At 36.0% G+C, this 16,402-nt stretch overlaps 5 protein-coding genes across 5 annotated transcripts; 4 read left to right on the top strand and 1 right to left on the bottom strand.

Moving 5' to 3' along the window:
* Positions 1-4,979: 4,979 nt before the first annotated feature.
* GCK72_018747 (uncharacterized protein) lies at positions 4,980-5,733 on the top strand (the record flags this gene model as incomplete). The annotated part of the gene is made up of 4 exons (XM_003110564.2): positions 4,980-5,156; positions 5,200-5,328; positions 5,407-5,584; positions 5,630-5,733. The coding sequence occupies 4 exons, from the start codon at positions 4,980-4,982 to the stop codon at positions 5,731-5,733; spliced, it is 588 nt and encodes a 195-aa protein (XP_003110612.2).
* A 359-nt stretch (positions 5,734-6,092) lies between these two features.
* Positions 6,093-9,060, top strand: GCK72_018746 (uncharacterized protein; the record flags this gene model as incomplete). Its single annotated transcript, XM_003110367.2, has 13 exons — positions 6,093-6,267; positions 6,318-6,426; positions 6,474-6,573; positions 6,655-6,746; positions 6,800-6,987; positions 7,031-7,281; positions 7,328-7,431; positions 7,476-7,662; positions 7,709-7,912; positions 7,969-8,047; positions 8,417-8,486; positions 8,537-8,633; positions 8,728-9,060. The coding sequence occupies 13 exons, from the start codon at positions 6,093-6,095 to the stop codon at positions 9,058-9,060; spliced, it is 1,989 nt and encodes a 662-aa protein (XP_003110415.2).
* A 74-nt stretch (positions 9,061-9,134) lies between these two features.
* Positions 9,135-11,874, bottom strand: GCK72_018745 (uncharacterized protein; the record flags this gene model as incomplete). Its single annotated transcript, XM_003110617.2, has 12 exons — positions 9,135-9,257; positions 9,304-9,442; positions 9,495-9,639; positions 9,684-9,777; positions 10,155-10,438; positions 10,489-10,583; positions 10,631-10,797; positions 10,842-10,928; positions 10,979-11,111; positions 11,175-11,239; positions 11,393-11,485; positions 11,824-11,874. The coding sequence occupies 12 exons, from the start codon at positions 11,872-11,874 to the stop codon at positions 9,135-9,137; spliced, it is 1,476 nt and encodes a 491-aa protein (XP_003110665.2).
* A 1,333-nt stretch (positions 11,875-13,207) lies between these two features.
* On the top strand, positions 13,208-14,011 carry GCK72_018744 (uncharacterized protein; the record flags this gene model as incomplete). The annotated part of the gene is made up of 2 exons (XM_003110599.2): positions 13,208-13,697; positions 13,743-14,011. 2 exons carry the CDS (start codon positions 13,208-13,210, stop codon positions 14,009-14,011), a joined length of 759 nt encoding a protein of 252 aa, XP_003110647.2.
* Positions 14,012-14,444: 433 nt separating this feature from the next.
* GCK72_018743 (uncharacterized protein) lies at positions 14,445-16,398 on the top strand (the record flags this gene model as incomplete). Its single annotated transcript, XM_053732720.1, has 7 exons — positions 14,445-14,545; positions 14,602-14,686; positions 14,764-15,051; positions 15,096-15,368; positions 15,415-16,008; positions 16,063-16,273; positions 16,328-16,398. The coding sequence occupies 7 exons, from the start codon at positions 14,445-14,447 to the stop codon at positions 16,396-16,398; spliced, it is 1,623 nt and encodes a 540-aa protein (XP_053581633.1).
* Between the last annotated feature and the right edge of the window lie 4 nt (positions 16,399-16,402).

The raw sequence follows: 16,402 nt of genomic DNA, 5'->3' as shown, positions 1-16,402 counted from the left end.
AGAGAATAGATCAGATATAATGATTTTGACGTCATCAAACGAGAGATGATATCACTGAAATGTTTTGACAAGGACTGTGGAAAGCGTCAGAAAACCCATAGTTCACATCGGATGTCGGATTCATTTCTATTTTTATTCTTTGTTCGATCGTAATACGTTATTTAACAAGCGTTGAGATTGTCGAATATGTTCTAACCAGCCTGTCTGCCCCGCCTTCGGCGGTTGAGCCGGCTGGTCTCTCTTCATTGACGTGGTCATTGACTTCCGAATGTGCCCGCATGGCGGAGTGGTCTAAAGCGGCGGTCGTTGTCCAAAGCACGCCAGTTCGGTTTTGCCCGCTGGCTCAGTTTCTCTTCTCTTTCCAAAACCGTTGCGGACAGTGCCTCAGACAACGCCCATTTGTCTTTTATATATAAGAATGATGACTCTAGAAAAATAATAGAATAAGAGTTTTTCTGTAAAATCTGTAAGTTTTTGGACAAACATCTACAGATTACTTTCTAAATAATCTGAGATTGATTCTTGATCCAAACCATAAAGAGTGAACATCTTCAAGTCTTCGTGTCCTCCAGTTGACTTATGGATTCTAGAGAGTCGTTGAAATAGACTCTGTTTTCTCGAATATCTAGCTCCTCGCACTTGTGATTAACAAACTTTTCAGTGGTGAAATACTCGGAACTCTTGATAATAATATTCTTGTTTTTCTATGTATTTCCCAATTCAACTGATCCTCCTCAATAAACAATTCTTGACCTTGTTGGAGCATATTTCCGAATTTGTGGAAGGTAAATGAAAAGATACTCGATCCAATCAAACCAATTTTCCAGATGTCTCTCGCTTGTACAATGAGTGTTCCGCCATCTCAGCGCAGTTATAGATTCTGTGTTCAGTTATAGATTCTGGCTGGATATGGAACACAAACATTACGAAAGCCTGAAAAATATTGAAAATGTAAAACCGAAATCGGCCATTTCCCAAAAAACAGTTATTTCCAGTTGAGAAGATGGATTCTAGGAATCATTCTTTTTTTATTTATTTAGGTTTGAATCGAAGGGCAGATAGCCACTGATACAATCGAAAAGTACATAAAAGGGATAAATATTTAAGTAAGAGAAGATTAGGAAGTATAAATATTGAGAAGGAGATACTCAGAAAGGTTTAACCGTTTGACAATAGCTTGGGAGGAAGATGTGACTGGACAAGATACACAGTGAGGGAGTTCCAATAGGATAACAACCGGTTGCTAGGAATCAAACTTGGTTTTGTTAGATCAGATGGATTTTTTTGGGATGACGTTTTGGAGACTGAAACTTGGGAAAAGAGGTAAATAGAAGGTTGGGGAACTGACACTCTTTATTTAGATAAAAGTATTGTTTTTATAAATAGACAAGTTAATAAATAGAACAACTAGGCAAAGGTATTCTAATTGATCAAGCCCGTAGGTTAAAAAGTAACGAGTTAACTTAAATATTCGAAGTGAAAAAATTTTGAACATTGATAAATAAAATATTTCTGCACAGGTGCCAATAGCATTTCTGAATTTCAATGTGATGCTGAAAACAATAAAGAACAAAGCTCATTAATTGGGAACTGAGATTTGAAAGACATGACAAATTCAAAGACTTGAATTGTGAAAACTTACAGATGAAATACTTATCTCCTACTCTCTCTCTAAAACATTTTTTGAGCAAGCTGCGGGACACTGAACATCAGAAAGTTCGGATCTGGAACGTCTTTGGAACAGTTTGTCATAAGTGTTTTTCTTTTCAAAACTGAATAAAATTACATCTATAATACTTTCACAGCTTTATTTTTGCTTTACTTTCTACAGCACACTTCATTCTTCGAATTGAAATAAGATTAGTAAGTGATAGATCATATTAGTCATATGTGTTATCCTAGAGTGATGTCTAAAATTGTTAGAAGCGTCAACAGAAGAGTTTTTTTAGGTACCTCATTGTTTATCTCTTTTTTGCCACTCTAACTCCTCCTTATCCACTTTCCTTTAAAAAGATGAGAATTGTGTTTTGCCACATTCAAAAGCATGGCTTTATCTCTAAAACTGTGTCTTCATATTGCTCAGTATTCTGGATTCATTTTCGGACAAGTCACCAACTCTCTTCTTTTGTTTTTAATTCTTACGAGAGCTGAGAGATTATTTGGAAGTTATCGTCATGTAATGACAGTTTTCGCTTTCTATTCCTTGCTTTACACGTGGATTGAATTCATTTCACAACCCGTAAGTATGTACATTAGAATGTTGCAATGTTTTAATAGTCGTCAAGAAAGAAGTGGAAATATTGGAAATTTTCCAACATTTCAGAAAGTGTGATAGTTTGTTTCAGGTGATGCACATAAAACAGTCAATGTTCATAGTCATGTTGGATGGTCCTTTTCAATTTCAAATCAGTTCTGGAAATGATATAACTTGTCTTTATTGTGCCTCGTTTGCATTATGTATTTCCCTTCTTACCGCTCAGTTCTACTATCGATACATTGCCGTTTGCAAGTACAAATCCTCGATATTTCAAAGAAAATGTCTTAATTTCAGACCAAATAACCTCGAAAGGATTAGAGGTTGGAAATTAAGCTTAATCTTTGTTCCTTGTCTTATATGTTTCGTGGTTTGGTTTGCATTCGTCTATTATGGAATGCACAATACAGTGGAAAAACAGAAATTTATGAGGTATCAAGATATGAATAATCCAGAAAACAAGCTTTTGTTTAGAGATGTGATGATTGAAAATTATGACGCCGACATTACTCAAGAATCATTTATCGCGTCGTTATATTGGACATACGAAGATAATGGGCAAAGAATTTTGAGATACAGAGACATTCTGGGATCTGCTGGATGCACTTTAATTCTAGTCTGTTAAAGTTTTATGAGAAGAGAAAAAACTTCAGATTTCAGGTTCTCTGCTTCTCAACTATTTTATACTGCGCATTCAATATTTATTTCAAATTGAAAAGTGCTCAATCAATAATGAGTACGAAAACAAGAGAACTCAATCGACAACTTTTTATCACATTAACGTTCCAGGTTACCTGTTTCTCCCTTTCCACGAATTACACCACGTTTTCAGACACTTCTTCCATTTTTCATGATGTATTGCCCTGTGGGAGCTTTAATTACACTTCCATTTTTTGAAATAGAAGTTGGACAACTTGGAAATTTTGTCGGAGCAGCGGCCGGCACATATCCCGCAATTGAGCCATTGATTGCAATTTTCTTCATAAAAGATTTCAGAAAGGCTGTTCTGTGTAAGCGAAAATGATGTCATTAAAGATAATTTCAATAATTCAGGTCACCGAAGAAAACGTCTAACGGATGTCAAATTCAATGCCTCTCGGAGTTCAGCATCTCGTACCAGTGCGGATATTTCTTCGAGTTCATTCCATTGATCACTTTTTTTTCAAAAAGATCTCTCTGTATTATTGTGTAAATATTCGTGGCTTGGATATAAATTTGATTAACTGTGTAAAGTGCGAGTGTACAAAACAAAGTGAGCGTTCCTGTTTTTTAGTTGTTCCGATAATTATTGTCAAATTTAATAAAACTGGCAGCGCCATCTTCACTGCGTCATGATCATCAATCGCTGAATTGATGATGTATTCTGTGACGTTATCAACATCTTCCCAGGGATTTCTGATGAAGTCTGTGTTGTGAATGTTTACTGTCTCGAATAACTAAAACTAGAGATCCAACTCATTTGTCATAACCTCGTTTCTTTAAAAAAAAAAAGCAAATTGTTCTCTTTTTTCTTGAGTCATCATCATTCTATTCTCTCAAAGGAACAACTCATCTTCTTTATATATATATTCTTTATTGTTCTTTCAATTTGTTGTCAACTTTTCATGCTTCCGGCCGGTCAAATGGAAATCACACTGAAAATGTTCCTTCCCTTGCTTCAACACGCCGGTTTTCCTTGCTTCAACACGCCGGTATCAGGCCAAATAACCAGTGCCACGTTGCTATTCTTGGTTCGTACGAGTGCTGGAAAAACCATTCGAAAGTCATAGGAACGTTATGGTCGGTGGACACTCTGACATTCAAATTAATGAGCTTTCTCTAAATTGGATTCATCATGATATCGTCCCTAATTAATTGAAATTTTTTATGCATAGTCTCACCATTCCTCACATGTTTCTTCTACCTACGTAACTTGTGGAGCCCGTGTATTCAAATTAGAAATCAGAATAAAATAGTCCCCAGAGACATCTCGATTGTTCAAACTCGTTTCTAAGCGGGCTCCATCTCACGAGTATGTCTGGCTATAAATATTATTCCATCGTTTTTATTATTATTATTATTATTTTCTCAGTTTTATTCTAGATACATCAGTTTCTCTTGTTTCTTTCTGGAATTGATTTTAAATGAATTCCGGTATCCACACTTTTCAATATATTGGATTCAGTTGCGCTCAACTCACCAATATTGTTCTCCTACTTTTAATTCATAAAAAAGCCAAAAAACTGTTCGGAAGCTATCGTCATGTTATGACTATATTTACAGTCTATTCTATTATTTATACGTGGATTGAGATCATTGCATTGCCCGTGAGTCGTAAATATCAATCTTCGTTTGGTTGGTAAAAATTAGATCTTGAGAAGCCTGCCCAAAAAAATTTAATTACGGCATTTGTTCAAACTCATAATTTTTTCAGTTAATGCACATCCACAAATCAATGTTTATTATGATGGTTGACAGTCTTCTTCGCTATGAACAACTCATCGGTTACTATGTCATCTGTATTTATTGTGCATCCTATGCTCTGTGCATTTCTTTTCTGGCCACACAATTCTACTATCGTTATGTTGTATTATGCAGGTAAGTCAACTGCTGAAGTTATTAGACGTTTCAACACACCCTTATCAGACCCGATGATCTTGGGAAACTGAAGGGATTCAGACTCTTTCTCATCTTTCTTCCCGGAAGTTTCTTTTTTGTAATTTGGTATTCTTTGGTATTTTTTGCGATGGAGAAAACTGAAGAAAAAGAAGAGATAGCGAGACAAGTAATACTGGACGTTTATAATGAAGATACTTCGAAACTGGTATTCATTGCACTGCAGTTCTGGGACAACTATTCCGATGGAAGTAGGCATTTTCGATGGATTGATGCAGGCGCTTACTTTGGTTGTTTGTGTATTATGGTGAGTTGAACAAAACGAAAAAGTGAAGAAAAGATGGTTCCAGGGAATTTGTTTCTCTACAATCATGTTTTGTGCTCTGAAAATCTTTTTCAAATTGAAATGTGAACAAACTGCGATGAGTGCAAAAACAAAAGATATGAATAGACAGTTGTTACTAACTCTAGTGTTTCAAGTAAGTTATTCTGACCCGCGGGACAGTTTGAAGAGTTTCAAATTGTTCTTTAACAATTAACAACTTGGTTACTTTCAGACAGCTCTCCCGTTTTTCACAATGTATAGTACTGTTGGTATCATTCTCACTCTTCCTATTTTCGAAATTGAAGTTGGTCGAAAAGGAAATGTTGTTGCATCACTTGCATGTGTCTATCCGGCTATCGAACCATTAATTGCAATATTTTTTGTAAAGGATTTTAGAAGAGTGTTCTTATGTATGTAGAAAACAAAAACTGAATTACAGAAAACATTATTTTCAGGTAAAGGGAAAGTAAACACTTCAGTTAACCATTTTCCACTTCAAGAAGCTCAAGATAATTCTCGTAGAAGCTCAAGTAAGTTCATTAACAAGTCTTTGTTTTGAATTTTTCAAAAGTGTTTTATATATTATTCTCGAAATGAACATTTTATATCTTATTTTTCAATTTTACCCCCGTTAATGTCTTTTAATTCTGAAAAAATCAAAATGTTTTCGATGCCAACTCTGAAAGAATTTGAAAAAATCTCAATCTCACTCCGACACTCCATTTTGTGTCTCTCGTTGCAATTGAACCGTCTGCCATTGTTCTTCAGATTCTTATCGAATCACGAAATGTATTCATCTCAAAATCGTTTTTTCCAATCTCCGTTTTATCTCGAAAAACTCCAGAAATCGCTCCCCTTTTGTTTCATTTCATTCCCATTTGTGAATTTTTTTCCGCCGTTTTCGTTATTCTTCGTGCCATGCTTCTTCATCATTCGAAATTTGTATTCCTATTTCGAAGACATTTCTGGAAACTGATACTCGTGGTTACTGTTATTTTACTCGGAGTACTACTGACCTCATCATTGAAAAGGGATGAGTTGCCACCACGCCACAAACTTGCAAAATATAACATGGATGTTAGTGAAAAAGATCGTAAGTAGTATAGAGTTCAGAACTCAGATTTACAATTTGGATGATTTCAGCAACTGAAGTATATCTAGATATCGGTGGAGGAACTATTCAAATGGGAAGACTTCAGAAAGAAAATTTCACTTTTGTCGAAGAAGAAGATCCTAGTTTTGTGATAACATCGTGAGAAATGCTCAAAGTATTTAGACTGAATCAGGAAGTATTTTCAGAACAACTTGTCGAGAAGAGCCGTGGAATAAAGTCCATTCGGATCGTATTCCGTCTCCAGAATTACATAACTATTGGATTAAAAACAATACTAGCAGAAAAGTAAGTGAAATTATACCTAATTATACCAGTTTTCCCGTCACTTAATTTCCACCAAGTGTCACGAACAGAATTTAATTTCAGGATTATCTCTATCACACAACACCAAGTCCTCTTGCTGCATTCGTTCATCCTGAGCATATCGCTGTGACTCTCACTGCTGAAAATCAGTTCGGGTTGGTTATAGAACAAGTCATAACTCGACTATCCAGTTTTGAAAAAATTTCAGTAAAAAAGTTTATTGTCGTTACTTTGATTGCAAACGTAGAGAAATTCCACACGTCTTCGAGTCCGTTGTTTTTCCTGAATCAACTGTTTATTGTGGAAGAAGAGTTGGTGCAAAGTATATCTCAATCACAGAGACAAAATATGATACTCCCGAAACTCCAGTACCAATTGTGAATCGCATTTCAAATGGTTTGATTCTTTTTGAACGTTTCAATTCTTATCTAATTTTCAGGCCCCCAACATTATTTCACAGTTTGCATGTCCACTCTGTATGGAGATGAGCCAAAGTTCATTCAAATCGTAGATTTCATTGAGTACCATAAACTTCAAGGTGCCACATTCTTCCATATTTATATTCGAAATGTTTCTGCGTACGATAGAATGTTGTTGGATGACTATGTGAGAACTGGAGAAATTGAGGTCATTGTGTTGAATGATCATTATTGGAGAGCGGATTATATGTGGCATATGATGCAAATTAATGTGAGCTCTACAAGCAGAATCCACTGAAACTTATAGAAACTTTCAGGATTGTCACATGAGAAACGTCAACTTCGCAAAGTGGACATCACTGTTGGACATTGATGAGAGAATTGAAATGAAGAAGGACTGGAAAATTGTTGACTTTTTAGAGTAAGAGATTGATTGGATTTCCAAAATAATCCAGTTCTTTTCAGCACAATAACCAATCCAAACGTCGTAAATCTTCAGTTCAAAGTTCAATGGGTTTTGAAAGACTCTCTTTCTCCAGCTAGATACGAAAATGCCAATCAATTCTTCGATAATCTTGTGTTCCGAAAGTTCCATAACACTTCAAAAGTTCAGAATTGGCTTCAACCTAAAACAATTATCCGACCTGAAAGTGTAAGATTAGAAGCAAACATGAAAACCAGCAAAACTCGTTTTACAGATAGCCGCAATGACGATCCACTCACCTGCTGCACTCTACAAAGGACTCAATAAGATATATGTCAGCGATATAATTGGGGTTACTCGTCATTATAGAAATGTCGAGGGAGGCGCTTTGACTAACAACAACAAGAGAGTTTATGAAGTTGGACCCTATTCAATGACTGATGTTGAACCAAACTTGAAGTTCAAATTGACTGATGCAGTAAGTTTGAATAATAGGAACTCCATTACCTCTAACTACAATATCTTTGTTTTCAGTGTCTCCGTCGTGTAAAAGATGTCTACGATACAGTGAATTATTCATGTCAGAAAATGCAAGAAATGTACCATCATCATGGTCTAACTCATCCCTGTGTACACCATAAAAGACATTGAATTTCAACAGCTTCTTCTTCTTTTCTGATACCATCTTCTTTCTATGAATCCGATTTTCATCTCTAGCCTTCTTCTTCTTCTTCTTTTCACCGTTTTTCTCTCATATTTCCATTTCTTGCGGGTATTTTTTCCTATTTCTTTCGTTAGATTTCAAAGTGAAATAAACCATTTTTATTTCAAAATGCACATTGTGAGAGAAAGTAAAAGGAGTCGAAAAGGACGAGTTATATGTATTCTCTTTACAGTTTTGTTCATTGCAATTCTACTTTGTTTTTCATTTACTCGTAAGTTCACAATTATTAAAAATCAGATACCAGATGCAGTATTTCAGTGCAGATCTCAGATGAACTGACTGAAAATAGTGGATCAGATGATTTTCTAGATCCAGATGCTGATAAATTGTAAGTCAAAATCTAATCTAACAATCCAATATTCTTTTAACAATTTTTAGTCTTGAATGTCCAATTGATTCCTGGAATGCAGTAGAAACCGAAAAAGTTCCATTCGGCAGCTTTGATGTTATCCAAAAGTGGAAAAAGCAGAGAGTGGTTAGTTGAATTTTCAAAGATTTTTAATTCCATCTTTTGAAAAGAAAAGAACATCTCTCTGTAAACTCATTAACAAATCAGTGTCACATTCCAGAATAAATTTCGGCCGACAGTGTTGAATGCCCTTCTCTTCGATAAATACTTAATGGTTCTAATCGACACAAAACAAATGTCCGGTCGACACGTCGTCTGCCGATACTTTGATTGTCTTCGTCGCGAGATTCCCAGCCAATTCGAGTCGAAAATCTATCCGGAATCCGTGGTTTATTGTCCACGACGGATCGGTGTTCATTATATATCAATCACTGGGAATATTCTGGAAAAACCGACAAAGCCAATTGCGATTGAGAATGCTTCCCTGACAACAGATAACTATACGAACATTAATAAAAGTGGAGAGCAATTGGAAACTCAAATAAATAAATAAGTTAGTTAATTCCGAATTTGTACAAATTTAACCGTATTTAAATGACAACTGAACTAATTTTAGTAGTTTTAAATTTAAAACTCTATCGACTTCCTGACAATCGCATCAATTTTCTTTCTCTCGAGATGAAAATCCGTTGATAAACTTATGAATCCATCATAGTTTTTGATGACAGGGTTCACAAATTTGATCGTATCCTGCAATATCGAGAATCAAACATCAAATGATCTGTTTCTTTCCTACCTGCATCGGAAAACGCGCTGCTTTTTCGACAGCCGTACTGAGTCTAGGAGCGATAAAAGTTTTGGAAAGGGGTGAAAGCCGTGCAATGGATGTCTCATCTATTCCGCGAACTGCCGAACGATGTAATCTCACATTGAATCTTAAAAATCACAACAGATGTAATTGAACAGAAAAGAGAGAATCTCACTCACCTGTTCAAATTCATTCGGGCATTCAAGGTTTCGTTTGTCGGGGAAAAAGTTATGTCCGCTTGACCGTTGATCGAGAATACTAGAATTTGAGAACGGTTTCTTGAGTGAGAATCGTCATCTGGAGTGGCATATGTAAGGATTCGATCTGAAAAGTTGGGAAATTAGCACTGAGTAAAAACAGGGACTCACTTTTAATTTCTACGGCCATGCCATCTCGATTGAACATAACATACGGTAGACCATGCGGAAGAATTGCAAAGGAAGTTGTTGAATCAGGGTACAACTAAAAATGAATCCAACTTATTATCAACTCTTCAAAGAATTTTCAAAATTTTCAGAATGAAAACTGGCTTAAACTACCGTAAAAACTGTATTTGAGCGACACCTTTAATAGAACGACACCTCTAATAGAACGACACCCATCTATACTCAGGATTCATGAATATGATCACCCCAGTGTATTTTCTTGGTTCTGATTAGAAGCAGCGTGAATAGTAACCTCTAGATCAACAAATAGAACTTTCAAAAAAGTTCTTTCCGTTCAACTTTAATGAGTTTCTGAAACCACAAAATTTTTCTGAGAGGCGGTTGAAAAATAGAGCGATATGTCGCTCTAATACAGTTTTTACGGTAATTGTAAAAACTCAAGCCAACACTTACTTTGCCAATTTCTGGAATCAGGTATCCAACACAGACAAATGTCTGGTGCTTCTTCGACGGGCACTGTGTGGAGACAAAACTTTTCATTTCCTGTGGAAGATTGGATTCATCGATTTTCAATGCCAACCGATTGTCTTGATAAGCATGATACAACATACTATTCAGAAGATGATCAGAGACATAGAAATGAGCCATATGATCGGAAAGAGGCTCTCTGAACAATTGTTCCATTGGTCTTGGGAAGAATGGAGTCTGTTCAGATAATGATTCGAATTGAATTTCCCCTGAAATTGATTGTATTCCCCTTGATAACGTGAATGTTCTCTTACCTCACCTTGATGATTTGTTTCAATATAATCCATAGTTATTAACGGTTGAGTTATCATTCGATTATCCACGTACATTCCTTTTGCCAAATGGGAAATAAATCTGAAATTCGATGTCTGAGCAAAAGAACTATCACTTTCTTCTCTTACATATTCATCACATCCGTGTCCAGTTTATTCATTTTTGGGAAATAATCTTCTAGATTGATTTTTGTGATGAATTCAAATAGTTTTGATATATTCTTCTCAATCAAATTCTGAAGTCGACTGCAGAATATTTCAGGAATCCGTTGACGAACAGAGTCGTTTATCATTGGCTGGGAAAAATAGCTTAAAATTTTCATTCAGAATGAAGGTGTACCTCAAAAGTTTTGACAAATATTCCCATTGGTCCAGTTGGGTTAATTGTTATTTGACTATTTGCAATTAGAGCCGAGCAGTTTCTAACCTGAGGAAACCGAATTTTCAGAGTTTTGTGATTTAAACCAGAAAACTTACGACTGCATTCAACTTTCCAGTTACATCAGTCAGAAGTTCAGTTGTTAAAGCAACTGTCATTCCAGTTATTGTTCCAACTAAGTTCCCTTCCACAACTATCGGAACTGCATTTGCCGTGAAATCGGATCCCAATCTGAACATTTTTTATACTTTTGATAAGCTGATCCATGTCTTATTGATCTTTGTGTTAGCATACCCGATATCCAGGTTTTCCAATCCCAGAACGACATGGCGCGGCGGCAAAAAGTTCAGAACAGACACCTGCAAGGAGAAAAAAACAGTTGCGGCGTCTCATTGATAATTCATATTCTTATCAATTTGTGTGGATAGCGAAAAAGAATTGCGTAAGTGAGAAAAAGTGATGAAAACCGGTTGTTCGGGAAAGAGAAAAAAATGAAAAGTGGATGAAAATACCTGTGGGGATCTGTAGTTTTTGACGTGCAAGTTTTTCAGATTCACAATTCCGTTGATCCCTATTTGAGAGAATGGCATAGATGTAGAGTATCCCTGGAATATGAACATGTTATGAGATTCTGAGATCCGAAAGGATTAGAAAATGACTAGCCAAGATAGGAGATTCCGATTAAATGGCAAGTTAATCTTTTTAGAAAAGTTATTATCATTTTGTAACCGTTAACCCGAGATTATTCGGTGATACCAAAAAATACAAAAATCCATCATTTTGAACATAAATAAACTCACTTTCAGCTGTGAAATGTAGTCATTGAATATCTGAACTCCAACTGTTTTAATATGATTCGCACCTTTCTTGGTTAATCGTATCCGCACACCAGGGTTACCTGAAACCATGATCCCATATCCGATTCCTACAGAGAGACTATTACCTGGATATCGATACCATTGTTTTTGAACATTGATTTGCCGTATAGATACATAGCACTGCAGGAATGAGATGTATGTAATCAAAAACCAAAAAAGTTTCATTATACAAAGAAACCAAATAGAATTAGGTCAAAGTGAGGGAGAAGCCGTTGAATCAGACACTCGTCTTTCTTCTACTCGCTCATCTTCAGATGTCTGCGTCTTATCACCGAAGATATCTCTCATTCGACTCATCAACTCGTTTGTTCTGTTAGGACAAAAAGGGGAAAGGAGGAGAATGCATACCTGAATCCACCTTTCTTGTTAGGTTCACATTTCAAACTGACGCTCTTGTCCGATCATGAATGACCATAGCATCAGAAATGAATCATCCGTGACGTTTTTATGATTGTGTAATACTGCAAACAATGTTCACTGGAATAATGTACCAAGAACGGCATGTGAGAAAAGATGTATGAAATCTATTCCAGTAGTTTTGAAAGTACGGTACCTCGAGATTACTGAGAAAAGATCTCATTAAATTAATCAGCACTCTGAACTGTAGAATTCATATTTTGAAGCTATCCACGTTGCAATCTTGGGGCACAAAATCTGAAAAGCAGTTAACCGTGAAATTTCAATTTTTCAAATGAGAGATATGAGGTTGTTCAGTTTACTTTTTAAAGCCTAATTTTTTTGGTTCTCGAACAAGAGAAGATCAAGATTTTGTCTATTCAGTTTCAAACAGTTTCCAGGGAAAGTCATTATTAACTTTTTATTCCAATATCAAGTTCCTACAAAGTCAATTATTTCCAAGTGTTACATTCCATGTTGCATGACAAAACTGATATATTGAGTTTTTAGAACTAGACTCACTTGTCACTCCGTTCTCGTATTTTTGCAAAAAAATGATTTTTCCAAACTGATTGAATCAGCTCACTTGATCGAAAAAAGTTTATAACGCTAGAAATCTCTGAAGCCAATAATATCAAGTTTTGCAAGATGAACTACTTGTGTTTCCTGGATTCTCGATGATGTGAAAAGATTACTGAAATTATGTCAGAATAAGATACATTTCGTTCAATGGTCAATTTGTTTTCAATGAAGGCACATCCGAGATAATTGTCTGGTAGGAGTTTCAAAGAATACCGACAAAAAGTATACTTTCCCTTATCTTAACTTATGAAACCATTGTCGGTTACAGCTGTGTTTTTTAAGAAACAAAGTATACAGTATACAGTTTCTTTTGATTCAATTAAAGACTGCCGACAAAAGCGGTACCATACAATAAAGTAATACGTTGTTTTATAGCTATTAGAGCAGTACTTTTTTCGAGCTCCACCCATATTTTGGGCCGTCAGTCGAACTAGGAGTCTGATATTGTCATTATCTTCCATTGTCGTTACAATGAATAGTTCAATCTCTTCTCTTCTTATATTTCTTCTCCTCATCCCGAGCTGTTCTACAACTGGAATCTTATGGATTCGCATGTCATCAAGTGTTAATGTGGTAGCCCGTGTTGAATTCATTGATCGAGAAAACTCGTCAAGATATGGAATTTCTTTTGACACTCAACTCCACTCTCATCATAAAGAGTTTGTTATTCCGATGCCATCTCCATCTTCTAATTCATCTATTCCAATTCTCAACTACGGTATTCGAACGAAGAAGTCAATTACTGGAAATAATTTCGGGAAAAAGTACGAAAATATATTACCACTTGTTGTCAATGAGCCGTGGATTCATAAAACATTGAAAGATGAGAACAATATCTTCATTCATGTGTCCATTCGTTCTGAATGTCTCCCGAATTACTATGGATCCATCTGCCAATATTATTGTAGTCCCGGAGAGAAGTTCCCAATAAAGGATTGCAGAGAGAAGAAATGCCAGAATTGTGAGTTTTCATTTGTACGAGTTTTCTTTTAATCCTTTCTTTCAGATTCCAAGTGCCACTTCGATGGAACTACCTCCGAATGCAAATGTCAACAAGGATATTTTGGAGAACTTTGCGAAAAGAAAACAATAGCCGTTGCACCTCGAAATCCTGTCGAATCGCTTATTCTACTGGCTACTTTCATAATTTTCCTCACTCTTTGTGTTGTTTTTATTTTTGCAAGCTACGTTTTAAAAGCTGCAACCTCTATACGAAACGGAGCGGAACCGATGAAATTTTCGGTTGTCCCCGAGCTGAATTTGTCGGAAAAATAAAAATGAATAACAAGAAATCATCATATTTTGAGACCTTCTATGCTACTTTCACTCAATTGTAAAGAATAATTTGATTCTATGTTTTATTAATCCAGTCCCTTGATCAAAATTTTCATTGTTCTTGATATTTAAAAGCAAGACAAATACAGTAACAGATTTACAGAAAATAAAAGGCGCATTCTCTAGCTTCATCATTGGGTCTCACCACGAAAAGAGACCACCCAGTAGAAAACGTGGAGACCACCCATGGAGATTACTGTAAACCACCCTGGTGGAAGTTTCGACTGCTCAAACTTATTATTTTTTTTGTATTTTGTTTGTAGCCCATTCTTCCCATAATTATTCTAATAAAAAAATGAAAACTGAAACTTGTATTACTTCGAAATCTACTCCTCTCGAATTTATTCGAAATTATTTAATTTTCCAGCTGAAAATGCCAAAGGGTGGAGCTTCTTCCTTGATTCCCGTGGACGCTGGTCTACGGGGCGACCTCGATTCGTTTCTGAGAGCGTTCTTGGATTTGAAGTCTCAGAGGTTAGTTTGAAATTATATTTTCCACTTGAATTTCATTCCAAATTCATTATTTTCAGATTCTCGGACTACAAAAAGCTCTTCCAGCATCGTAAAATGATCAATCTACATAACGGAAGAAGCGAAAGTGCTGAAATCATCGAGGTAAACAACTAAAAACTTCAACCATTTCACATATTTCATTATCTATTTTCTATTGAATCCGAACTCATCAATTTCAGTTCAACGAGCAACTTCTCGTCCACTGCTTACCGTATATGGAAGAGAATGTGTGTATTGGAACTCCAAGAAGTCTAGAAGAACGTCTATTCGGTCTCTATTCTCTCTACACATTTTTCTATACACAACAAGTTGGACACGTTGTCAAAATTCGAGTCGATCCAGATACCGCCCGAAACTTCCATCGATTCACTGAATTTCTTCTGGAGAACAACATATTTGATGCTTATATGGCATGTCTGAAGCTTCTCGAAGACAAAGCTTTCAAACATGTTGCATTCGTACCAGTTGTTAGTTTTATTTTTCCAGATTCCCTAATTAATTTTTTTTTCAGTTTGATCCATCTCTCTTCAAACGATTTGGTGCAAACGATCAAATAGATAGATCGAAAGCACTTGTAAATGTCAACGATCCACTTGTAAGAGTCAGAATTCTTCACAGTTCGGATGTGTTCAAAAAGCTTGGATTAATTCACAACGAATACAACAGATTGAAAAAATCAGCTGGTGTTGATCTGGGAGGAATTTCAATGAACAATGTTCAAGACACCTGCAAACACATTTTGGAGAACTATTCACAAACAATTAAGGAAGAAAAAGTTCCGTTGGTAAGTGAGAAGACTTCAAAGTTAATAGAAAACAGAAAATTTCCAGATAGCAACTGTTTCACCCTCTTCTGACAAAGCAAAAGTGTCTCGTTCGCAAATTCGAGAAAAGGCGTATAGCTCTGAACTGAGTCTTTCAAGATTCAGAAGACACTACACCACTGATAATATTAGAATCAAGAAGGAGAGATTCGAGTACGATTCGAAGGAAGAGAAAAACATTGAAGCGAATCCAGAGAAACACCTGAAAAAAGTTGGCATCATCAAAACTGAATCGTTGGAATACAAAAAAGCTTCCCAAATCAAGCGAGAAACAAAAATCAATACTCTTTCTCAGTCATCGAAAGCGGAGAGTATAACTGTCAAAAAGGAGGTGTCACATTCAGTTGAGATGAATGTGGAATTTCCTGTTGCTCATTGCTTGAAAAGTATTCTGAAGAAGTCGCCGATAAAAAAGAAGAACAATGGTCTGAGAGTCACAATTAAAGAAGAACCAGAATATGAAAGAGAGTGGGCTCAATTTTTCGATTCTTCTGGAACCGAAGAGAACAACGGGTCGCCAGCTCCAAAAAAGGCGAGAAAACCAATTAAAACTGAGACACCAGACGAAACTAATGAGGAAATAACAGGGGAAAACACAAATGTAAATTTAGATTTTAGGCAGAATCCCTCATTCCCCTGTTCTTACTTATTCCAGGATTCAATCACATCGGGGACTTTCATCGCTGCTTCTATTGTTGCAACTTCAGATAATGATGTTCGATCTGCTCTAGAAACTAAAAAAGTCATAAAAATTGAACCGATTCACGATCATTTGGATCAACTGGAGGAAACGACGTCGACTTCTGGATTGCAGAGATGTGTCGTCGACAATGATTATGAATGTGCGAATGAAGAGATTCACGATTGTATGTTATTTTCAACCACTTTTGAAAGCGGCATTCTCAATACGAATTCTTCAGTTTTCGGCGATGAAGACATTGAACTCCTATCGGATGACGAAAGAAATGTGAGCATGAGCATTGATTTTTAATTCA

The sequence above is a fragment of the Caenorhabditis remanei genome, chromosome V (assembly GCF_010183535.1).
Source record: "Caenorhabditis remanei strain PX506 chromosome V, whole genome shotgun sequence".
Classification (NCBI taxonomy): Eukaryota; Metazoa; Nematoda; class Chromadorea; order Rhabditida; family Rhabditidae; genus Caenorhabditis; species Caenorhabditis remanei.
The sequence above is the reverse complement of the archived record's forward strand: the minus strand, read 5'-3'. Positions and strand labels throughout refer to the sequence as shown.